General features: G+C 39.9%; 1 protein-coding gene across 6 annotated transcripts in view; it reads left to right on the forward strand.

Moving 5' to 3' along the window:
• The window catches only part of TCF4 (transcription factor 4), a 180,102-nt gene extending 155,497 nt beyond the window's left edge, over positions 1–24,605 (forward strand). For 3 of the 6 annotated variants that reach the window (XM_053448199.1, XM_053448202.1, XM_053448204.1), the window contains 12 exons: positions 65–170; positions 2,204–2,337; positions 3,860–3,992; positions 7,588–7,655; positions 8,166–8,244; positions 11,961–12,037; positions 12,514–12,717; positions 19,969–20,104; positions 20,476–20,638; positions 21,449–21,678; positions 22,139–22,278; positions 22,648–24,605. In XM_053448199.1, coding sequence (XP_053304174.1) covers positions 65–170; positions 2,204–2,337; positions 3,860–3,992; positions 7,588–7,655; positions 8,166–8,244; positions 11,961–12,037; positions 12,514–12,717; positions 19,969–20,104; positions 20,476–20,638; positions 21,449–21,678; positions 22,139–22,275 — 1,467 coding nt within the window. In that variant the 3' untranslated portion in view covers positions 22,276–22,278; positions 22,648–24,605. Of the gene's footprint in view, positions 1–64; positions 171–2,203; positions 2,338–3,856; positions 3,993–7,587; positions 7,656–8,165; positions 8,245–11,960; positions 12,038–12,513; positions 12,718–19,968; positions 20,105–20,475; positions 20,639–21,448; positions 21,679–22,138; positions 22,279–22,647 lie in introns of all 6 variants that reach the window. The other 3 variants (XM_053448203.1, XM_053448205.1, XM_053448200.1) reach the window with 2 other exon arrangements.
• The last annotated feature ends 1,417 nt before the right edge of the window (positions 24,606–26,022 follow it).

The following is a 26,022-nucleotide window of genomic DNA, read 5'->3' on the forward strand; positions in this document are numbered from 1 at the left end:
CATTTTCTTTATTTAACTCGATCCCTGTGCCTAATCGTCCTGTTTTCTCTCTGTGTCCGCGCAGGTTTATGCTCCTTCAGCAAGCACTGCTGATTACAATAGAGACTCGCCAGGTTATCCATCCTCGAAGCCGGCCGCCAGCACTTTCCCCAGCTCCTTCTTCATGCAAGGTACCTGTACTGTGTGTGTATATGTGTTCAGTAGAACGGTCAACTCGTTTATAACTAATCCAGAGTCCCGTACATTTTCAAGATCTTAGTAGGACTTTGTTAACCCGGCGATTTCCCGCTCCAGATGTGCTTGGATCTGCGTATGGTGTCCACCAAGGTCATGGTTTTGGCTCCATGAGCTGGATAGGGTTTAGCTTGACTCTGGACACACTTTGGCCAGTTCAACCACCACAAAAAGGGTTCCTTTTTTCACTTCATGATGTGTCGGCTAATCTTTGAGGGCAACAAAGCTTCCTACTATGAGCGTTCCAGATCTCTAAACGCAAACTTCTTCCGACTTTATCCTATCCAGGACCCCTAAGACAATATCCATTTTCATGTAATATGCTGGTTCACGTGCTGCTCTTACATTGCCGGGTCTTCCAGTAGGAAACTCCAGTACTTTCCTCCAAAGTATTATCTTTAGAATCTCAGTTACCTTTTACTGCAGTTATGGATGGAGAGGAGTTCATGAATTCCATTCCACTTTTAAAGCAGGACCTTGGGAAATGTTTCTTTGCTTAGAATCGTATGTGTCAGCGTATTTAGAGAAGATTCCACGTGGTCTTTAAACCGAAAGTGTCCTACCGCCTGTCGTGTTCTATGGATATGATGTCATTACTTCAGCTTGTGATGAGTAATAAAAAGGAGGCCATCTTTAAATGGAAAATCTTTATTTAAGCAAGACAATTGTTTATGTACTTTATTTAACTCTTTTCATTACTCATGCAACCAATATCTCTGTATGATATCACTGCAGATGCGTATTAGCTTTTCACAGAAATCTGGAAAATTTTAACATTTACAGCAAAGACTTCGATTTTAAAGAATTAAAGAGCATCAGGCGCCTTTAAGAAAACTTTCAAGAACGTTGAATTTTTTGGCATCTCTGTTGAATCAAAACGTTATTCAGGAAGAGGGGTCGGGGAAAATGGAATCGGAAGCTCTCAGGGACCAGACTCTCGGGGTGGTTTTACCGTATTCTGTATTTTCAGAGTGTTCTAGGTAGTTACAGTAACATATAGACAAATAATACAGCCTTTTCTTTTAAGTAATAGAAAAAAAGAGGAATCATGAAAGCCTTTTAAAGATCTAAACAGTCTCCTAAATGCCGGTTTAAAAGACCCCCTTTGCTATCCCACCTACATCCCCCGTTTTATTTAAATATTTTAGATGGAATGATTAGATTTTACAGCACTGTTTAACTGGATACTTTCCATACTTTGTTATTCAAAGGTATCTAATTATAACTCTTTACTCCGTAACCGACCTAATTTCCTCTGAAGCTTCTAAACGCCGCAGAACCCCCCCCCCATAATAGGGCTCTCGCGGCCCTTGAAAGGGGTTAAGTATTCCGCCGAAGCATGCGCCGCTACTCCAGAGAATAGATTCTGATGCATCATTAGGTGGCCGTTCTTCCGCTGTTCACTTAGTGAGCTTGGCTTTCCCCTACGTGGGATTGTCTGTGTTGACCGTTGTTCTTTGTCATCTTGTTCTGTAGTAAAGAAATAAGCTAAATAACAAGTGGGGTTTTTTTTCACTTGATACCAAGAAAGATTAAAATGTAAATATTGTCTGCTTTTAAAAAAATATATATATATATACATTTCTTGAGGACTACCCATGTTAATTTTGCTTCCTCCGCTATGAAAATAAAATAGTTTTTAATTAATAAAACATTTTATAACGTATGAGGGTACAGGGTTTATTTTATACGAACCTGTATGAAGAGTAGATTTCTTGCCTGTGTATGGGTCAAAAAGGACATGGAGGAGGTACTTGCATCTCTACGGCAAAAAAGACAATATGTTTTGATCTATACATTTGCCCAGGGCCTTTACATGTCTGTTACAGTGGACCTTTAATATTCAGTTAATAAAACTTATTGTGAATATAATAATTAAGATATTTTAAGTTGCTTTGGTACAACATATATGCCAACATCCCTGATTCCTCGCTATACTTATGGTCTGATTTAAATGTCTTCTGTCCAGATGGTCACCACAGCAGTGATCCATGGAGCTCATCCAGTGGAATGAACCAGGCCGGCTACGGGGGAATGTTGGGCAATGCCTCTCATATTCCACAGTCCAGCAGCTACTGCAACCTGCACCCACATGAACGTTTGGTAAGACCCGTGACATCATCATCGTGTCATGTCTGTAGATTACAAACTGCTGGTTATTTAAATTGGTGAATTTTTTGTTTTAAAAAAACAAAACAAAACTTTTTGTCTCTACTTTGGCTGCTCTTTGTCTAGCGCTGTTCATTATAGATCCACAGTAAATATAGTGAGGTCTGTCTTTGACATATAAGAAAAGGAAAAGAGGGTTAATGGCACGATAAAATCAGCCACCCTGAGAACCTCTCAAAATGCTTTGTCTCCTGGCTGAGAATGCTAGGTGTTGTAGTCCATGGCAGCACATGCCTGAAGCGGTCTGTCCCTTATAGGCTCAGGTGATGGAGATCTCTGCCGATCTATAGCATTTGCTGTCCCGTCACCATTAATTAATCAACACAAACGTTATGTGATCCTTATTCACAGCTCAGCGCTAGTACTGTGCTCACCACGTGGCTCTCCTCCCGTGAACTTTAAGTAAAATGTACTTGATTTTCATCCCTGGTTACACTGCATTACCGTTAAGATGTTTGTTACAAATGACCAATTTCATTTCCTTCCTCTTTTTTTCCCCCATTTCCTTCTTCTTTTTCCCCATTTCCGTTCTCTTTTTTCCCATTTCCTTTCTCTTTTTCCCCATTTCCGTTCTCTTTTTTCCCCATTTCCGTTCTCTTTTTTCCCATTTCCTTTCTTCTTTTCTCCTCCTTTCTGTCCAAAGCTCGATCAGATAAGCTCTTGTTTTCTGTACACCCTGACCCAGCAACCTGTCGTGCTCTGGGATCGGTGCACTGCAGCTTCCCTTTAAAAAGCTTTATGGGGGTAACAGTCCAAAGCCGGTCTGCACAGTAGAAGAAGTTTTTTTTCATTTTTAGGACCCCTTCAAGTGGTTCAGATTTCCTTCCTTCTCTGTTTTGCAGCCATTCGGTCCCTAGTGATAAAGTACAATAAAAAGTTATATTTTCGAGTCATTTCTAATGAAGGGCTAAAGTCCCTTTAACTCTCTCTAAACTCCCGGTGAACTCTGTAGCGCCAATTCCTATCCAAGTTGGACCTTGCTTGTTCCTTAAGTTGACATTAAGTTTACAGGAGGAGGCCACACACGGCTCTCACAGATGGTGATTGGCAGATATTAGCCGCTAATTATCACCCTGGGCACGGGGACGTAAGGTACAATAAATATTAGTTCAATAACAAAAAAATAAAGCTAAAACAAAAACCGACGATGGATTTTTTTTTGCCTGTAATTTGCTGTAATCTGAGATTTTGCGAATTGATTTGACAGATGCTGCGGCTGAACGCTCCGGAACGCTTACTGTTTGAGTGGATGGATGAGCTAATAAACAGAGGCAGAGTTAAAAAAAAAAAAGTTAAAACAAGCACTTAAAAATACAAAATGATTATAAAATCAGATGCCGAGGTACAGGATAAATGATCCCCCCCGCAGAACACGTCGAGAACATGCTAGCCATTGTGAGACTGTTAATGATGTCATGAGTTGGTAGACACTGACCTCCTTTTCTTCTCCCAGCAGAACTATCCATCACACTCCTCAACAGACATCAACTCCAGTTTACCACCAATGTCCACGTTTCATCGTAGCGCTACAAATCACTACAGCACCTCGTCGTGTACGCCGCCCGCCAATGGAACGGATAGCATTATGAGTGAGTGGTTTGGGGTTTTTTTTTTTTTTTCCCTCCTCTGTGCTGTGAATCCCTAACGCGCGGACCGTTGTTGTACAGAGGAGAGCTTTCAACTTTTTAATTATGAGCATGACAGAGACTTTGTCAAAAAATTAATTACACAAAAGCTTCCTCGAGTTTGTCTTCACAGCATTGGCCGCTTGAGAAGACGCCTGCCAGCCTCTGAATGTACGATCGATGCCTACATTACTGTATGGAATAAAGAAAATTAGGGGTGGCTTTTTTTTTTTTGTGCCCACACATTGTCCCTCAAGATCCAAGGGCAATATTTGGATATGAATGTATCTAAAAGCGTTTGCCTATATTTTAATTAGACTTTTTTTTTTAAATCACCTCATTACTTGATCATTGAACCCCGGGGTAAATAAGTATATTTTGTGGGTATTTATATAGTCGGTGTTTTGTATATTGTAGGTCTGTAAAGAGCAGCCAGTATTCTTGGAATTATACACCCTTTAATATGGAACCTGTAATTCCTATAGTTTTCAATACATTGATATGAAGTTGTTATTGGATTCACATGATGAAAATCAATGTAATATTTTGCTAACCCTTTTCTTCCCTTATTAAATAGGAAGAATACAAAAATTATAAAAATATAAAAAATAAATAATAATAATAAAAAATCAATACAGAAAAGCAATACAGAGGGAGACAGAGGCGAGACCCATTCGACCCGTCTAGTCGCTCATTCTTCCCGTCTAGTCGCTCATTCTTCCCGATGCAGAGACTCAAACCTTAATCAGTCTTTGGTCTAGTCTCATTCCCTCACCTTGTAAGCCTCTACCGCTTCTACCCATCTCCTGTCTCTCCGTTCCTTCAAGCCGTACTTATTGAGAATTCTAACCTTTCCTGACAATTTTTATCCTGCAAACCATTCCCCATTTTGGTCGTCGTCCTCTGAACTCTCTCCAATGTGTAAATATCCTTCTGGAGATGGGGGTCTCCAGAACTGCCCCCAATACTCTAGTGAGGTCTGACCAGAGATCTGTAACGTGGCAGAACCTCCTCCCTCTTCCTGCTATTAATGCCACTGACCATACACCCCAGCACCCTGCGACACATTTTCCCGACGCTTTATGGCACTGCCTGCTTCCCGTTGCTTCCTTCTGAGAAGGGTTCACGATGACCTCTGACTTTGTTTCATATCGATGCTTCTAGAAATGTGTGCGGATTGTGATCGTCTGTTTTAACAGTTTAACAAATACTCAAGATTAGTCCTAATTTTCCAGTGCAGGCTCCCCGGAGCAATGCCGTCAAACCGCCCCTTTTTCATAGCTTCACAGGCAACAACCTTTTCTTTCCCAAGACCCTTATAGCTGCCGTTAATGCATGGCTGAAATCCTTATTGAATTTGTTCTTTTCCAGTAGAGATTCTATTCTCGCTGCCCCAGTCCTTTCTACCTTGGAATTACATGAAACATTTTTAAATTTTGCAATTAGTTTTCATTAAAATCAAACGCTTAGCCTAGTTTCTGTAAATATAAAATCCTTACGGATAGGTTGAACTCCATTTCATAATCTGGAATCAAAAGTCCAGAGGAGTGTTGTTTATATTGATGTTCTTGAATATATGCATTTCACGCTTCTGGTGAACCAGTGGCACTTGAGGGGGGGTGGGGTGGAAAATAGAGTGTTATTGCCCCATTAAACACATTAAGTATGCGAGAGGAGACTTCAATATAATATCTACTATTTGTAATAATTTATACAAGTAAAGCTTAAATCCCCATCATAGAAAATCATTATGTAGTTGGGGTATAAACCAACCATCTTGCTTTTCTAGAAATCTCTATTATGCTGAGTATTTTTATTATTATTATTATATATTTATCAGTATGGGTGGGTATATATTTTCTTACACCTCCAGCCCTGCGTCCCTTTAATTCCCCCACCTGTATATTAGATCTTTTTGTATAGAGCCGTTTCTTCATGGGTTGTTGAGCTGACCAGAACCGCTGAACATCTGCCCCTCAAATAAAAATGTCCTTTTTTTTTTAAAGTCTATATGGCTGATATAAACTAGCTGGACGGTTTCTCTTTGAAGAACAATGAAAGGTCCCATGGAAAGATTATCTCATCCCTTCCATCTCGATGTGTGATCTGAAAGCTTCTCATCTAGAATGAGCCCTGGCCGAGGAAGAGACACATCTTGATGCGATGTATTTTCTTTGATCTTTGTAGGACTGGATACTTTTGAGTGTGCGGGGGTTCTAACAATTAAAAACAGGTTACGATGTTAATTCGTGGAAAAAAAAATCTCTGGGTCCAATAATAATTTTCCTGCTGACGCAAAAACCAGTTTGGGGGGAATTTTAAGTATTTGTGTAAATGAATATATACTGGACGTTTTAACCGTGGGTTTGTAACCATTTATGGTCTTCTATGCCTTTGATCCTATATCTATTTCAACATTGTCTCTTTTTTTTTTTTTTTTTTTGTACTTTTTTCTTTATATGATGATTCACAGACATGGAAGACTTGAAATGGTTACAATACATGGTTAAAATGTCCAGTATCAATTTGTTACAAAAATACTCAAAATCTCCCCCAAACCGGTTTTGGAGGATCTGTAAGCGTGTCATTAGAACATGCAAGTGCCTGTAATGTGTTAATGGACCCAACCTTATCCATGGATCTGTTTGAATAACCTACGCAATGCAGCTTACAGAATAAAATTATATGTACGGCACGGGAGCAGCCTTCGTAACCTCCCGGCCTTAAGAGCTGCATGATTATGCCTTTCCGTTGAGTTATCTCTGTTCTTAGTGTTGCTGATTGCGGCTGGTAGGATCAGGCAGCCCAGTGGTGGGATGAGTAGAAGGGAGAGGACTTCAGGACAGAACATTCATAAAGTATACAATCTTTTGCCAGATTTCTTGGAAATTTTGAAACTAAAGATCTCCTAAGAAATTATACTGATTGAGGAGAAAAGGCCCCAGCTATTCCAGGTTTTGACACATTCATTTAGAAATGCTAAAATCCGTTACTAAACCGTTTTCGCCTCCTTTCCTGTTGATGTTGTTTTATTTTACGCATGGAATGTCCTGATAAGATAACCCAAAGCCAACGGACCCATCCCTCCCAACTACCAAGATTTTATATTCTCATGTGTATATGGGATTCGTGTAGTAAGAACCAAATCCAAGTTTAACCCCTACTTGACCATATATAATAATTAAAAAAAAAATTAACTTTTTTTTTCTGGATTGTTTTTCTTTTAAAAATAAATACATTATAAATTTAATAAATAATGGAAAAAAAAAATAAGAAAAAAAGTTCAACTGACACCTTCACTTCCCTTGATGATCAGAAGTGTACAGGCACAGGAAATAAATAGCAAACCTAGCGAGCTTTATATTTTCTCTATAAAAATGTAACATGAATATATTTGACATCTACCTTAGCAAACAAATTAAAGCTGATTAAAGCCTAATGTGCCTTTAATTGGCGTTAAAATGCAATTACATTATGGGTAAGTGGACGAGGAATAGGGAGCCAGCGAGATACTTCCCTCCTTGATTTAACGCTCGCCATTTTGTTTTGTTTTTTGCAGCGAACAGAGGAAGCGGGGCGGCCGGGAGCTCGCAGACCGGAGACGCGCTGGGGAAGGCACTTGCATCTGTAAGAACTTACTCGTTTTTGTTATACTTTTTGGCTTTTCTATGGAAAGCTTCACTATTTCAGCACGACCATTGTGACGTTCAAAGGGTTAAAGGGATCCAAATCACTACCAAGTTCATTGATTATGTCCAAAGCAAGACTCATGGGTGTAATGTTTATGCGTTTTGGTTTTTTTTTGTTGTTGTTTTTTGGGGGGGGGGTGCGCCTTGTGATACAAATGGCAAAAACAATGGTTGGGACTTTTTAGGTCGGACAAAACGGTTTTGGGGTTTTCTTGTGATTTTTTTTAATTTTTTTGCTGTTTTGGAACTTATTTTTGTTAACTTACCAGTTCTAGTCCAGATTTTTCTCCTGTTTCTTTTTGGGTCAAATTTTCTGGGGTTCAAAGACAAATTTTATTTTAAAAAAATCCTAAAATAGAACTTTATAGCGTCCCTTATTTTTTATGTTTTTTTTAACCATCCTCTTGCCTCCTCTAAAGAATACGTGTTCTTTTTTCTTTCTTTTAAGATTTATTCTCCAGACCACACCAACAACAGTTTCTCATCAAACCCTTCAACTCCGGTCGGGTCTCCACCTTCTTTGTCAGGTATTCTCTACTCAACCCGGTATCCATGGCGACTACTCATAATCCAATGTTATTGTAAAGCTTGAGTGCCCGAGACTTTCTAATGCCACAGGTCTGGGGTGTTGGCAGGCTGGTCACGAAGGCCAGGGTTTCGTGATGTCCCTGCTTGGCCACAGATGAATCAACGAATAACTGAAACCAATAAAAGCACCTGTGCACAAGCAGGCATAAACAAGGGCAATTGCTTGTTGTTGGAGGTGAGGCCTGAGGCAGTGCCTTGCACTTAACTCACCACTTCGCAATTCATTGAGGAAAACCCCAGTATATGACATCTTATCTCTGGGCATAGCTTCGATGCTTCCCGGGTTTAGTTTTTTTTTGTTTTGTCTTCTTATTTCTGAAAACATTTTCATTTCAGAAAGCCCATTCGTCCATCCGGTTGCCATGGGAACAAGTAATAAACATGTAGAAGAAGTTGAATTAAAATTAAAACTCCTCCTCTTAGTGTAGTTAAAATGGCGTCCACGGCAACGAATGAATGAAGATTTTCGTAATGCGCATGTTGACGAAAAGATAATATTTGGCACGGAAACGAATGCGCGAGTCTAGTAATAACTTGCTTTGCGAGCCCTGGTCGCACCTGATGTGTAAACGCACGGTCCGTTATCCAAGGAATCGGGAATCTGCTGGGAGAGAATTAAGACTCACGAGAGTTTATTAATATCAAGCAAGCGATTGCAGACTCCACAGCACGGACAGTTTGCTTTATATTCTACTTTACACGCTATTAAAACACTCTTCCTTTTCAATCACCGTCCAGTTGATTTTTGGAAATGTGATGTAATACTTCGAGGATTCTGATCTCGTGTTAAATTGTATACAATTTTTAAATAAAATAAAATTTAACATGAGATCAGAATAATTATATGGAATTTGAGCATTCTGTGGAAGGGGCGAAAGGTTGGTGAAACGCGTTGGGATTTGGAGAGATTTACTGTAATAGTTTAAATCCTCCCCTCCTCCGCCAGAGGGTCACCCCATGCGGCACCAGCACAAACCCGGCCCGTATATATCTGCCCCCGGCCCGTATATATCTGCCCCCGGCCCGTGTATATCTGCCCCCGGCCCGTATATCGGCCCCCGGCGGCGTATCTCCCTCTATTAGGCTGCTTTAGGAATTTTGCCATTTGTTCTCTAGAAGCATTCGCTCCGAAAATAAGCGAAATCTAGGAAAATGCAATTCCAGAGCCTGCCGACCGAATGTGAATTTTAAGGAGGTTATGCTGTGAGTGTAATTGGCTCAGGGCATAAAATTAATAGTCGCAATTAACAAAACCTACACAAAATGCACGCGGAATGTCACATTTACAGACGCTTGTAGGAACTGCAACAATATGCCACATTAAAAATCATGGATTTAGGAATTCTAAAAAAAAAAAAAAGTTAATTTAGTAAAATTGCAATTAGTCTTTTTATTTTTCCCCTCGAGATTTCAGCTATTTCTGGCAACGGACTTTAATTGTAACCTGTTCGGAGTCCCATTTATATGATCGTGCCCCATAGTGAGGGAAATGCGTTATTTAGCTTTTATTTGGTAGCGGTGTGAAAAAGCCGTGATCTGTTGGTATATAATAAGCTCCCAGCTGCCAATCACATGCCGGCCACACCCCTTTCCTCGGTTGCCCTGCCTACTTTCAAACATGGCGGCCTCCTACCCTTCCCGAGATGGAAAGAAGGCAGAGCAAATAGAAAGGGAAAAGATTTTCTGGAAAAACACGTTTCTTATATAATAAATGATAATGGATACAGTTACATCTGCAACCGAATACGCTGTCTATTTTTAATAATAATAATAAGTCCAACATTGACACTTTGAGCAATTTCCTTGCGTTTTTAGTGCGTATTTTGCGCTAAAGCTAGAGGGCCAGAGACGTAGATGTAAGAAATGTTTACTTTACTGAGAAGGTGGTAGTTAAGCGGAAAGGTCTTCCAGAAGAAATGGTAGAGGCTAATACAGTGCATTGAATAGGCGTATAGCTCCTGAATGTAAGACGAGACCAACGACTGATTACGCTTTCAGTCTTTAAAGCAGGAAAAAAAAAAAAAAACAGGCAGACCAGATGGGCCAAATGGGGCCGATCTGCTGTCAAATTCTATGGCTCTGACTACCTTATTTAATCTATATTTATTTTTATTCTCAGCACTCGCTGTCCATGTCTGAATGACAAGGTGTTATATAAAAAATAGAATCTGGTGCCAAGTTATTTAAAGTAGTCTTATCACCATAGCAACCAATATAATGATGCAATTGGCAGGCATGTTCCGTTGGTTGCTATGATAACAAGGGCACGTTTAAAACTTTACATTTATAAAAGCCAATATTCACCTCATTCCACCTACTTTTAATATTGTATAATAATGAATAGCACTTAATAATAACGCCTCAAATATTTTTTTAGCAGAATATCTTTTATTTGCCAAATTAAGTATTCTCCACATTTCTCTTAGTGGAGAGAAAACGGTTCAAAAATGTTAATAGCTGGTTTTCTCCCCAGCGTTTATATCTCATGAATAATCCGCAATACCATATCTGTTTGATATTTATTTTATACAAAATCTAATGTTAGGCATGCACTGCCATTCAAAAGTTTGGGGTCACTTAGAAAGACTGGAATCTCTTCATAGTCGTACAGAGACCCTTTATCCTTTTTTCCATGAAAACAGTTAAGTAACTCCAAGCTTTTGAAGTAGGGTATGTATGTATATATATATGTGTATATATATATATATATATATATATATATATATACATGCGTACATGTACACATACATACACACACATATACAGTCTGCTGCCCCTGACACTCACTGCGAGCTCAACTTACGTGAGCTAGAAGCTTCAGCTCTGCAGCTGCCGCCCTCCTCTGTGCTCCAGTGATTTTTGCCTCTGATTGGCCAATCAGAGACATGAAAGCTCTCCCATTGAAATCTATAGGTATGCTTTCTGCGCATGTACATTAAAATAAGTGGGGGGGGAGGCCCAATGGGGCATTCTGCAAACCCCCCCATGCCTTTGCAAGGTGGGCACCATGTAAATTTAAAGGGACCACTCAGCTATCATATCCACTAAATGGAGTGTCCCTTTAACAATACATTTTAAAGAAGTTCCTCTAAATAGAGGGATTTGTCTTTTTTTTTTAAATCCTGTTGTAATTAGTTTAAGAATAATCAGGTGTTTGGCTCCGCTCTCCCCGTTAGCGGGCATTATAGAATTCCATAAGTAGACAGAATTGAGAAGGGATTTTCTCCAAAGTGAATGAACGTCCCGAGGAAGCGGCAGAGAGCGGCGCTTGCCGCGAGCGACGGATTTCATCCGCCTGTGGATCCGGCGACGGAGTGCTGCGAGCGTGATAAATCCGTCTTTCACAGACTTGGAACGCCGAATTCCCCCGCCGCGGCTGCTTTTTCTTGGATATTGAGACGTTTCCTTACTTTAGAGCCGCTCTTAGGTGTATACCTGCCGAGCCAATTCCGTTCTTTGATAAAACGCAGCCTGGCGGAACGCACCGGACCCGCGTCCCATTTCTTCTTTTCTCTCCTTAAGTATGTTTTTGGAAAGTCTCCATCCGCCTTGTCTGCTTCGCACATTTACATTCTTACTAAACAACGACGAAAGTTTTAAGTAAGAGAGAATGCTTGTGCAACTCGATAATTAACTTCTTTCTTTCTTCAATTAGCAGGCACAGCTGTTTGGTCAAGAAACGGAGCGCAGAGCTCGTCATCGCCCAACTATGAAGGACCTTTGCACTCTCTAGTAGGTTTCTTCTTTCTCGGCCTTTAAATCCTCGTCACCGCGGCCAATTATTTTAAATGCATGGGGCATGGCGGCGGTGCGTTCCCAGAGATGGTGCTTGCTGCAGAATGTACGGTTAACTCCACAGCGCCTGGAATTGCTTGTTGTATAAATGATGTCTGTATGAGACGGCCTACGGGAGCTGGAGGGATACTCGGACGTATGTGAATACGATTCACATATGGGGCTTTATCAGGGCAGGTTCTGACCCAGGGCAGGTAAAGCTGGATGGTCCCCTGCCCCCCCCCCAACTAGTGTAGGCACTAGAACACGCACTCACGCTAACACTGATGCATAATACAGAGTTCAACGAGTGGAACGCTGTACGCATTTGTCTTGGTGCAAAAAAAAAAATTTGAAAAAAATGAAATAAAATAAATGAGCTACAGTGTGTTTTTCACCAAATTTGATGATTTACTTTTTTTTTTTTCTTTCAGCAAAGCCGAATTGAGGACAGATTAGAAAGACTGGACGATGCAATCCACGTCCTACGGAACCACGCGGTGGGGCCTTCGACGGCCATGCCGGGAAGCCACGGCGACATGCACGGAATTATCGGCCCATCTCACAACGGAGCGATGGGCGGCCTCGGCTCGGGATATGGAACCGGCCTTTTGTCAGCCAACAGACATTCTTTAATGGTAAGCCAAGAAGAACAACGCTATTCACAAAGCTGCCCGTCGTTACTTTAGAGTATCTTTCTTCACAAACTCCCTGTAAAGTAATTCCAGATCGGTTAGCATCCCAAGTTCTACGCTCCAAAATTCTATACACTAAATAAACCCATGCAATGTACAAATATATTTATTTAAACCCACTTTGTATGTCTAGCAGCCCTCTTGACTGCCCAAAGGACCCAGTGATCATGTCAGATTGGGTAGTTTTAAAGGGTTAAATTACACCCAGCTGCCCTGTTACACTGATGCAGTCGTCGGAACTTTGAGTATCGGGTGATATAGTCTCTATAGGTTATATAGATGCGTTATTAATTATTCTTCTGCAAAATTCCTAAATGCCAGGAAAACGTCTATTTGCCACAGAACGACACCAAAAAAAATCAGCTGTATTCTCAAGCTTCTAATTCATAAAATATATTTACAGATCTCAGAAATTCCAGCTGTTTAAACAATCCTATATTTAAGGTAATTTAAGCTGCTCTATTGTGTTGCGGTTATAATTACCTCTGCGGAAAAGCAAGGAGCGAACGAGTAAACAAACAGAGCCGGAATGATTATATCGCAGGTGTCGGGAGCGGGCGCCACGTCCTATTTGCTTCTATTAGGAACGCGACATTTTAATTTATTGCTGACCTCACACAAAAAAAATAACAAAACTCAAAATAGGAAAGAAAAAATATTCAGGTGCCAGGTGTGGTTTTTTTTTAGGTTTATGGCGGAGGAAGCTTTTTATGTCCTAAAAAATTTACTTCTTTTACCTTGTGAGGCTGCAGAATCCCCCCATACGCGTTTGCCCCTTTACCCCATCCCCTTGCTATCTGCTTAACAAGGCCCCCTCCACGTGCGGAAAGCGCTCCCATTGAGTGGGGGGCTGCTTTCTCACCGTTGATTGGCTTCTTCAGGCCGAGAATGGGGAGACCACTGAGTAGATATTCTACTGTTCTGGAGCTGCAGCTTCTCTGGAAGTATCTTATTTTTAAGGCCGCCAGTGACATTAAACTCCCCCTATAATCTCTCTGCAGCCGCAGTTTACACTTTGAGACTGCATACGGCATATTTAACAATCACCACTGTGAGACACTCTAGCAAATTTGTTAATGCTTGATAACCCAGGGAAGGTTAAGTATCAACCACCTGATCCTTTAATTTTTCTGGCGATTTCATCAAGAAACCACAGAAAGCACCTGTACGCTTTTCATTTATTCCAATACAAGGCTTGGAATCGGTTGGCTTTCTGGCAATCACAATATCCATAAATAGCATTTCTCCCTGTCAATAAATGTAAGAATCAGAGTTTAAAAACTAACAAGCTAAAAAAAAAAAAAAAAAAAACACAAATTCTAATATATTAAAGAACAAAGGGGTTGGCTGCCAGGCCTCGCTGTTTGTAACCTTGGATCATCGGATTTATTTCAACTCCAAAGGAGACGGAGGGAAAATTCTACGTAGATAAGAAAGAGAAAAAAAACAACATTGAAGGGTATGGTAATGTTTTCCACATTTCAATCTCTAATGCTTGAACCAGGCTTTAACAACACACCCAGCTGCGGTAAATAAAGGCAGCAGGAGGGGGGCGCCGGAAAAACACGCTCCAAATACGTCGGTCAGAACGTCGCGGGTTTCCAGAGCACCGTAATGTGTTTCAGATGAACAACATCCAGAGGTACCAGGAAAGCCGCTTTGAGTCTGGCTTCCGAATGAGACAAATATCTTTGGTGTCTCCCTAAAACCGCCATCAGTAGGCCAACCGTTCATGAAATCAAGATCTTAGGATTGTGTGACATCAGGGTTAGGCAACATGGTGGTCTCCATCTAGGCAACATGGTGGTCTCCATCTAGGCAGCATGGTGGTCTCCATCTAGGCAGCATGGTGGTCTCCATTGAGGCAACATGGTGGTCTCCATCGAGGCAACATGGTGGTCTCCATCGAGGCAACATGGTGGTCTCCATCTAGGCATCATGGTGGTCTCCATCTAGTTGGGAACCACAACTTCCATGATCCTCTGCCAGCCTACTGTTGATGATAAGCTATAACTCTCATGGGGCTTAACTATTAAACCAAGATAAAATTCCAGTTTCTTGCACCTTTGTAGCTGGAGAGCCTCGCGTTGATTGCTCGAGTTCTTTAGAAACCATCTCAGCTCAACCGATGATTTCAATCTTCTTCCAACTTTGCAGATAGCATGTCTTGAACTGCTTTATTCGCCTCTGCATAAAGATTCAGGACTTTGTCTTGATACCCTACGCAAAATCTGATCCGGCTTTCTCTTTCTTCTCTTTCTTCGTGATGAACCCCCCAGTTTGGTTCCGTTGGCTGGAAAAAGCTGACCTCAGTATTTAGCTTGGCGCTCTATTCAAACGATCTCCAACCTTTGCCCTTATGACTTCCTTAAAAAAAGACGATTTCGTAGAGCCCAGTATTTTGGGGATTATCCGGTTTGTTATTGTATATCCTAACTCCCGAGCCGTGCAAATATAAGCAAATATACACGATTGGTAAACTCAACAAATCACCGTCTTCTGGAAAAGATTAGCGCCGAGTTCTCTGCGATGCCACGGAGGTGCTTTTGGAAAGTAAGTTATGTCTTTGACGCCTCGCAACATTATATTATTATTTTTTTTATTATTATTGTTTGCACTTGGTGCCCATTTCACAAGAATTTTGGAACTTTTCCACCCAGAATGTGTAGGTTTCATCCAAAATAAATGAAGTTATGGAAAACTCACTTTTTCACAGCGTGTTGTCATAGTCAATGAAGTCACTCGCAGAAGACATTTAAAAAAAATATATATATATAGAGAGAGAGAGAGCGTTCTCTGACCAGCGAGTGAGTTATATATTTTCCGTAATGCGTTCCGAGGGTTTAAGCCAAACACATCTATGATCGTAACCAATTTCCTCAAGCTGATCCGTCTTAGAAGCTCAAATAAGTATTCAGAGTTTTTTGGTCTATTTTTTTTTTAAGCCTGTTTGCTTCCTCCCTTAAATTTTGGAAAGAAAAAAAAAAAAAAGCAAGTTGGAGTTAATGAAGAATTTTTTTTTTTGTCTCTGGATAACCTCCCCCCCCCCAGGCTACCCTAATTTTGTTTCCCCTGTAGTCCTGATCGGAAACAGCTGGCCTTTGTTTAAAAAGCTGTTTTGTGAAAAACGTCTGGATCTTGAGAAGCAGAGCTGAGGTCATCACTAAAAACAGGTGCATGTAAACGCGCTGGAATGCACCGCGGCCCGCTCAACTGCGGAGGCTTAACGGGGCCGTGCACTCAGTTCCCAACATACATGCGAGGGGACTCTCCGGGATCCAGCACATGTCAGCCACGAACTTTCAAAAAGTAAAAAAAAAGAAAGAAAATATATAAAGTTTCTCCGCTTTGCACATCTTTAGAAACCCACATCGCGGTATCTCGTGTCCAAGCCCCGTCACACATCATGGGGTCAAGATTGTCCATACAGGACACGTATGATGAAGAATGCAGCGTAGAGGAGCTCCTTGGAGAACACGCATACAACCGATTGCTACTTTTTTAATGTATATATATATAAATATATCTCTATATATATATATATATTCTTTTTAGGGAGATCTGACCGTTATTGGCAGCTTACTGCCCGTAGGGGGAATGAATTAAGTAAAAAAAGTTATTTTGGAAGGAAGTTTTGTTATCGGAGTTGGCTCTTTATATCACATCAATAAACATTTGCTGCCAAAGAAAACTTCCTTTTGAAAATCCTCCTGTGTTTCCATCCGACCGGCACAGAAATCCCAGATCCGCAGAGTTCAGGTCGGTTAGTCGGGACGCGGGGAGTATAGACGGACGCATGGACTCTATAACGTGGCACGGTTTTGCTCCGTTCCTCTTAGAGGCGCTTAGACGGCTTTTTCCGATGATTTGGGGTTTAATGCCCTTTTCCCTCACTATTTGGAAAAGCTGCTTAGTGGGATTTTTATTTTTTTTTAGTGTTGCAATTTTCTTTTTTTTTCTGATTTAATGCCACTTTTAATGTCATTTTTTTTTATTAAATCCTTTCTTGTTGCGTTTGATCTTATTTTCAGCAAAGCCCCTCGACATATGGAATGCATTATTGTATAGAAGCGAGATGAAAGGCTCGCTGCGTCGGGAAACGTTTAAAGTGGCAACAGATTCGGACTCGTGGAAGGCATTCTCTCTGTTGACTCATGTTGACTCTGTTGACTAGTGTTTACTCATTTTGCAGCAAAGCGGTATTTTCTGCGTATTCCGCGAATCTATTTATCATTCCGACGGAATATAAACTATATTAATCTCATTATAATGTAACCCGAGCGGCATATATTTATCTTTTTCTTGGTGTTCATTTACACTGCGTGATGGTTTTCCACCCAAATGTATGTTGTCTTCGGTCTCTCTCTGGCCATGCTTTGCAAGGAGGGTGGTAGATAAGTGGAGCTACTCCTCGACAGAGGTGTCAGAGGTTAATTCAGTAAGGAAATTTAAACACGCATGGGACAGGGTTACGTTTATCCTGAATGAACATAAGTGCAAGGACTATTAATAGAGAACCAAGCGGACTTTACATGCAAGAATTGTTTATTCTTTGCATTGGATTCAGACTCGTCCTCCATGTCTGGATGCTTTTGGTCTTTCGTGGGGTGCTAAACACTAAAGATCAACCTAAAACACACAGAATAAAAAGCATCCCGCTCATTCTGCGTTTCTCGAGAGCTTTCATCTTCCTCGTTGGTAGCGGACCGAGTGCCCGTCTGTGAGCCGAGGGTCGCGCACTCACTCTCGGGCAATGGTGAGGATGCACTCGAAACTCTGAACAGTCCTCGTCGTGTTCAGGGAGGATCGGCTTAGTTGCCCGCTCTGCGCGGAAGAGATATTGGCGAGATAATTGAAACTGAAATTTTAGCGCTCTTGACCCGTTGTGTGTAATTGATATCGCATGGAGAGATTATAATCCTCGGACAGTAGAACGGTTTGGTACGCTCGGGGTAATTACACGGCGAATGCGTCAGTCTAGTGGGCCGAGGAAAAAACAATACAATCCGAAGACACTTCACATGAACGTGGTGCGTTTCGGGCAGGAATGCCTCTGTGTCGACGCAGAAAGAGGGCGAGGGAATTAGCTGCTTGGAAACAATAAGGGCAGCAAAAGAACGTAATGCCTCTACTTCCAATTATTTTTTAACCCTTCGGGGGCAGACAGTCGAGCAATGCGCTGTAGCGCTTGACTTACGTTTATACAGAATAATACTTTTTTTATATATATTATTTTAGCCTACTCATGCGGAACCTCTCATTTTTTTAAACATTTTTTTTTTTCTTATCTTCCTTTTTTTTTGGCTTATTTTGTAAACGAAGATTCAAAAAAATGAGCCCCTAAAACGTTCTCCGTTGTCTTCAGGGCAGGGGAAAGGCGAATGCTGGTGTTTTATATGTCGGGACGCACCATTAGCAAAGCATCAATGGTTCACCTGTCTGCTTTTAAATGCAGTCATATAGCGCTATATATAACAATAAATAATAATAATTATTACAATGTATAGAAATAAAACATTTTAAGGATCTAAGATAAATCTTTACAAATCCTTTTTTTTATGTATATGTATTTTTTTTTACAAAAATGTATTTCATATACAATGTAGCTGTTACATTTTTTTTTCCAAGCAATTCTCATTTGTGGATTTCATACTACCAGGTCAAAAAAAAAAAAATAGAAAAATGATTATAATAAAAATAAGGAATAATTACTTCCCCCCTTTTTCTCCTAAATAACATTTACTCCTACTCAAGGATAAAAACCTATTTCTTTCAAACTCAAATCAAATAACTAATATATGTGTCACTTTTATTACTAACGTAACCAGAGTTAACTATTTGGTGCAACTGATTTTTTTTTTCTTTATTTATTTTTTTGTGATACAATTTGTCACTGAATCCATCCAGATGGGGATTAGGATAAACTTAGCTGGCAGCTGGATATGAATCCAGCAGTCTTAGAAACCAGTGTGATACAAATCCGAACAAGAGGAAAAAATACTAATTAATCTTTTTTTTTTCTTTTCTTCATAATGCGAGATAAATTCTACTTCAGCTCGACTCGATATGCCATGAATTGTAAGCAATGCGCTAGCCTAGCGTTAAAATACTTGGATATCTGATCGATCGAACACGTGTTCACATTTTATATGGATTTTTACGTTAAATATGTTTATTCCCTCCATTATGATATTTTTACAATGGGGAAAAAAGAAGCTGATTTTAATTGCGTAATTTAAAATAAATTAAGCAATAAATAGTACAAAGAAAAAAATTAATTTGTTAGTTTTTGAGGTCTCTGACAAACCAAACTTTTAACTAAAAAATTAATAATAAAAAAAAATTTAAATTATTACATTAAATGGATGCATGCTACCTTGTATATAGTGATATTCTTACGTGGTTTTTAAAAAAAAAAATAAATTAGTTAAGGAAGGGTTTGTTTGTGTATGAATCAAGGTGGTGGTGTGGCTGCCACAAACAGAGGATTAGGAAGCATTGTGGGAAAATGGCAGCCCTGAGAATTTTATCCCTTGAAATGAAAGCTGAATGCCAAGCGGAAATTCCTGTAGGACTTCTGATAGCAATGGGGGACTCGAGAAGCCCACAATTAAGCATATGGGCGTTAAGATAATTGTCAGATCTGTTGGCGGACATGATGGAAGACAGATTGGTACGAATCGGTGCGCTCCGCTGCAGCACCCAGGGAGACAATTTGATGTTTTACCTGCCTGAGTTACTCTCCCTTTTTTTGTGTCACTAAATGCTCGTCGCAGCGTCTCGCTGGGTGTTAAGTGCTGTTTGCGGAGCCGGGAAACGCGGCCGTCTGGTGGCGCAACAGCTCCCCCTAGTGTATTATTTACAAAAAAACCTGTTAAGTTTGGGTGAAAAGGGTCTCGTTTAAAGCAAAGCAGGAGCAACTCTTATGTATCAGAAACTTAGCAATAGAGGAGAGATGACTTAACAGGGAGCAATAATCGTGAAGATGCGGAGAACAGGGAGTGAAGATGACGGCTCTCGTGGTATACACACCGTTTCTAACGCATGGATGTTGCCTATTGCATTCAATATCAGTATTGAGAATTTGGGAGGTTACTGGTCATCTTTAATTGAAATGTAACACAGCCAGTGTGGTATTCTTAGCGTAGGAAGATACAATGCTTGGCTCACACGGGTTCTTTTTGTCTCTATCAGGTGGGAGCACATCGTGAGGATGGCGTTGGCCTGAGAGGGGGTCACTCACTTGTGCCGAACCAGGTCTCTGTGCCACAATTACCCGTCCAGTCTGCCACATCTCCGGATTTGAATCCACCGCAAGATCCATACAGGGGTAGGCAAAGCTGCAGCGTATGTAACAACGACACAACGCATAGCCTATTTCTACACTGTTGACCATTAACGGTCTCCATCCTACCCAAAGAGCCCTTGTGTGCTCTTGCATTGCACCGCTAATTTAAATTATCCCCTTGCCAATATATCAAGTCTGATCAGTTCAGTGCACCTCCAGTTTAAACGTTCGGTGACGTTCCACAAGTTGACTTTACACTTTACATCATCCTTCCAGCCATGTTGCCCCTAATTTGACATAGCGGCTGGAGGCAGGTGCCACCACGTTCTCTGCCTTTGGTTGCTTGGATGTCTGGTTACATTTTAACTATGACTGCCTGCCTGTAAACTTTTATACTCGGTTTTTCCATGCAGGTATCCCGACCGGCCTGCAAGGGCAGAATTTGTCTCCAGGAAGCACCGACATCAAATCAGACGACGAAGGAGACGAAAATCTCCAGGACTCCAAATCATCGGACGACAAGAAGCTAGAAGATGACAAGAAGGATATCAAATCAATAACGAGGTCAAGATCTAGGTAACAGTACATAATAGTGTCGCTTCATTTAATTCCTTTACTGGATTTCGATGAAGTGAACAGAAAGGATTATGGAGAAACCACAATTTCTTTCCCCAACGGCTCAAAAAAAAAAAAAAAATGACCGCCTGGTGGAAACAAAGGGCCTCTTCTGATGGAGCCAAATGCTGTCACTTCAGAGATGTACTCTTCAAATCAAGTCTTGCAATATCTGATTAATATACTTCTGTGAGATGTTTGACCCCCCCGTTCCACGTTGAAGGGCAAATGATTGAGATATATATTAGTACAGATACTGTACTTGTAAGACGGAGTACAGTTACCTTTGCGTGGTCCCTCTCCATAATCAAGAGTGTAGGCTAAAATTATGCCCCAAAATACTGCAAAATGAAGTTTGGGCATCTAAAGAAATAATTTCTATGTAAACAGTATATTGTTTTATGTATATTTATGTATTGCGTTTGTTAACGCTGAAACAATTTGGAATCAGGTTAATGTAAAGCGTATTCTGTGATATCTGACTAAAGTCATTCAGAACTGAGCTATGGTTTTTTATATACATTTAAAGAATTGGTTTTGCTTAAATGTTTGTTGTATTCCTTTTAAAATATGTTTATTATTATGTATATATTATATGTATATTATCACTCTTTCATGGTCATGTAATAATCATCATTATAATTGTTATAATATAATCCTTTTATACAATATTCCACCATACTGCTTTTTAATGAACACCGGACAGAACTTTGTAGTTCCACAGGAAGGTTTTTTATTTTTTTAATTAAAATGTCTCATTTGCATTCCCAGCAATAACGATGATGAAGATCTTACACCTGAACAGAAGGCAGAGAGGGAGAAAGAACGAAGGATGGCAAACAATGCTCGGGAACGTCTACGTGTGCGCGATATCAACGAGGCTTTCAAGGAGCTGGGGCGCATGGTCCAACTTCACCTGAAGAGCGATAAGCCTCAGACTAAGCTGCTAATACTCCATCAAGCCGTCGCCGTCATCCTGAGCCTAGAACAACAAGTCAGAGGTAGCCACCAGAACAGCACCTTCACATATCCTTCATATGAACGGGAACGAGTAGCTTAGAACATTCTGTAGGTCAGGGGCTTCCAACCTGCGGCCCTCCAGCTGCTGCAGGACTACATCTCCCATAATGCTCTTTCAGCTAAGGGGCTGGCTGAGGAGGATGGGAGATGTAGTCCTGCAGCAGCTGGAGGGCCGCAGGTTGGACGACCCTGATATAGGTTGTGGAAAGCTCAGGCTTTGAAGGGATGATTAAAGTGTAGTGTACACTCAATATATTATGTGAACATGCTTAATATACTGTAATTGACCCCTGTCCCTGTAATGCATAAATGACGTGTAGCCAAGTAATAATTTGATTATTATGGATAATATAAAAATAGTTTTGATTCTTTTGTGACGGTTCGTTTTCATCTCCGTGAAAGTCGTAACCATTTATTTATTTATTTTAAATTGTCTTCTAGAAAGGAATTTGAATCCTAAAGCCGCCTGTCTGAAAAGGCGGGAAGAAGAGAAAGTTTCCTCTGACCCTTCCCCGCTGTCGCTGGCTGGACCCCATGGTGGAATGGGAGATGCATCAAGTCATTTGGGGCAGATGTAAAAGGCAAGCATCTGGATACACGCTATTGAATCCTTCTGGGATAACCCCAAAATCCTAGATCAGGGGTGTCCAACCTGCGGCCCTCCAGCTGCTGCAGGACTACATCTCCCATAATGCCCTTTCAGCTAAGGGGCTGGCTGAGGAGTATGGGAGATGTAGTCCTGCAGAAGCTGGAGGGCCGCAGGTTGGACACCCCTGTCCTAGATTATTATTATTATTATTTAAATCACTGCACTAAGCATTATGGAACCTTTATGGCCCTTATGTTCCACCGTCCTACACTTATTTTTTTCCCTATGCGTTCCTTAATTTTAGTAATTTATAAAATCTATTTCTATTTTTAACTTTTTTCTTCCTATTTTTCATCCTTAGGTCCACGTTTTTTGCGTTTCTCCATTTAGACGAGAAGTCCCTTCCCCAGCAACCGGGTTAATCTTCAAAATTCACACAGACGTCTCTCCTGTGCTCCTTTTTTTCCCCCCTTTTCTTTTTGTAAAATAAGACAAAGTCTGCGTAGTTTCCGCATCACAGACGCAAGAGGTTTCAGCATTCCGGACGCAAGCAAAGTGCAAGCAGCGGGAGAAGTCACGGCGGGTCGTTCAGAGACAGAATGGTAATCGCCTCCGCACTGTGGATCGATGCATTTGTGCCTAAACTTCTTTTGGAAAACAAAAAATAAAAGTATAATTAGTCGGAAAAAAAAAAATATTTAAAATTGTAAACTTGCAATAATGAAAAAGTGTACTTCTGGGGGGACAAAAAAACCCGGCTTTTGTTGGCGTCATATTCCTCTAGCGCTTATACCTACTGGATCGCGGGGAAGCTTTGCTACCCAGATACTTACAAAACCAGCAAGTTACGAAGTCGATGACATTAGCCATTCCTTAGAGTAGGAGGAACAGATGGATCTTACAGACCTATGACAAATATATAAATATATATATAAATATATATATGAGAATTGTAGTGAAATATGGTAAACTTTGTTTCATTTTGTTTGAAAATTGTTTTTGCTCCTGTATAAATAATGAATAACTTTTTTTTAAAAAAAGAGACTTTACTGTAAATAGTTTTTTGTTTTTTCTCCTTTTCTTTCTGATGTATTGTTCATGTCTACTCTGTCCCCCATCCCTGTTTCCGTGGCAACCTTTTTTTGTGTGTGTAAACTCTGCGGAGACGTAATGCAGGATTCTACAATCGAGCCCTGAGTTGCTTTTCGCTCATTAACAGAGTATTTTTTGGGGGGGGGGTTGTTTTTTTTTTGGCTAGCTTCTTCCGAACGCAGGTCTAAAGTCACAACGTGTATATATTACAGGCAGCGAATACTTGGCATGTTGAGTTTGCCACGGCGTATTGTTGCTCACGTGAAACTATTCTGGGATTTTTCATAGGTACAAGGTTAGAACGCTACAAAATGTTACCACTGTGCCTTCCAATGTTTCTATCATCATTAAAATAAAAAAAAATAATAAAAAAAAGACAAAAAAAATACAAAACATACTTAGTGGCTGTGATATAGCTAACTAAATTCTAAGTGTTAACTACATATGTAGCTAAAGTGGTATGCAGCAAGACTTTTTCTGATAAAAGGGGTCAGAATATTTGATAAAAGTAGAGAAATTGCATTTAGCATGAGTGGCTCTGGGCTGCCGCCTCCTTGGTTCATAAGATGCTTAATATCCGATTATAATGCAGCATTCCGGTAAAAATTCGATATCAGAACGCATCATGGTGCACTTTCCACAGGAGGCTGGTAGCGATCGTGTTTTTTTGTTATTTTTTTGTGGGGACCAGTATGAATGAAGCTTATTTTTTTTGGGTGACAAAAGTTCCATCCCAACCTGACATTTTAATGTGTTCCGTCGGGGGTTAATAGTGCCCCAAACGCCAGCTGCAGACACTTGGCACAAGTTTAAATCATATCGCTCATCAGTATAGAATTTCCACCGCTTAGCCCTGGAAAAAAAAAACAAAACAGAAAAAAAAAAACGCCATAAAAAATGGTCTAAGTGTCCATCTGTTCTCCAATGATATACATTAGAAAGGACGATTTGCATTTGTAAAACTTATGCATCAAATGTTTCATTATTTTGAAATTGTGTATGTAAAAGTTTATATTTTTACATGTAGACTTAACTTGTTATTAAGTGTTTTAAATACGTTGTTTTCTGTGTTACAAAAAAAATTTGTTGTTGGGAAAGAAAAAAAAAAAAGAAAAAAATTTGGAAATGGAAAAAGTAAGATACGGAAAAATTGGTCTTGACGGCTTCCAAGACCTTAAAAGAACAAAACCTTTGTTGTGACCTAATAAACAAATACCTACCCATAAACATTTCAATGTGCTACATAACTACCATACAGACATGTAAATATATGAACTGCTGGAAAGGAAACACACCTTTTTTTTTTTTTTTTTTTTTTTTTTTTTTTTACAATTTATTTTGATTTTTTTTTTTTTTGTAAATGTGGAGGTGGATTAATGTCGAAAATCTTTAATTCCTGTGCGACTAAAACCATAATAACCACTTTTTGTCAGCATGATTTTACAGACTGATTAAAAAAAAAAATCTAAAGAAACGTGTTGACAATTGTATTATAAAACTTATTTTCAATTTTACATTTTTTCACCAAATCCGTGTTTGTCTGACAGTTTGGGACGTACGAATAAATGGCAAATGGGTGATAACAGGACGTCTACTAAAACATAAAACGCTGTCATTCATTTACGTTTTTTTTTTTTTCTCACAACTGGAATTTATTATTATTATTATTATTATTATTATCATTATTATTATATTTTCACAAATTTGAACTGCCTGGCATTATTTAATAGGCAAAGTACAGCATGTGCGCGTATATTGAAACATCGACGGGTGCTGACATTTTCTAACTAAAAGTGGATGTTTTGGGTTTTTTTTTATGAGCCTTGAGATATTGTATTAATGTCTATTCTGTTCTCTTTAGTTATAGGCGATTAAAGTCTGTGAACAGTAGAGATGCCAAACAGCGTGAAAAGGCGCGCTGTTGTCGCTTTTAACTTTCGCTACATTTGCTTAATGATTTAAGAACAAATTCTAGAAATTTAAGTCAACTTTTAATTTTGAACATGATTTTACTTTTTTTTTTTCTTTTTTTTTTTTCTTCTTCAATGCTGCAGAAATTTGTATATTTGGTGTTTTTGGGGAAGGGAATTTGAGCCAAGTAAACAGACACGATGGGTCTGGAATATTCCATAGTGTTATCTTAAATAGGAAGTCTTACCGATCCACCTCCACATTCCCGTCATTAATGGATTCACGCAAGCATCTGTCCACGCAAGGGAACTCTCCCAATTCTTGGTGCAAGGAACACTAATGTCAATACAACTGTTAATTCAGCCAGTAATGCAACTTGTTTAGATTCAGTCTTCCGACTTCTGTTTTATTTTCATAATATTGTTTTTTTTTATATATATCTATATATATTTAAAAATGTTAATATTACTAGACGGGCAGAAGCGCCATGTGGTTGAACGGAAGGTAGAAATCCAAAATGAACAAACACAACCAGAAGGTCGAAACAGTGACCGGAGCAAAGACCCATCACGGTGGCATATTGGGTACCATTGTTTTTTGGCCGTCCTTTTTTTTTTTTTTTTACTCTTTTTCGTTTATTCCCCCCTTTTTTTCCTTTATGGACTTGAAATCGATACATCTTTGTGCAGTGCTGGGTTGACCATATTCATTTGAAGTATTATAGACATACGTA

This window comes from Spea bombifrons, chromosome 1 (assembly GCF_027358695.1).
Source record: "Spea bombifrons isolate aSpeBom1 chromosome 1, aSpeBom1.2.pri, whole genome shotgun sequence".
Taxonomy (NCBI): domain Eukaryota; kingdom Metazoa; phylum Chordata; class Amphibia; order Anura; family Pelobatidae; genus Spea; species Spea bombifrons.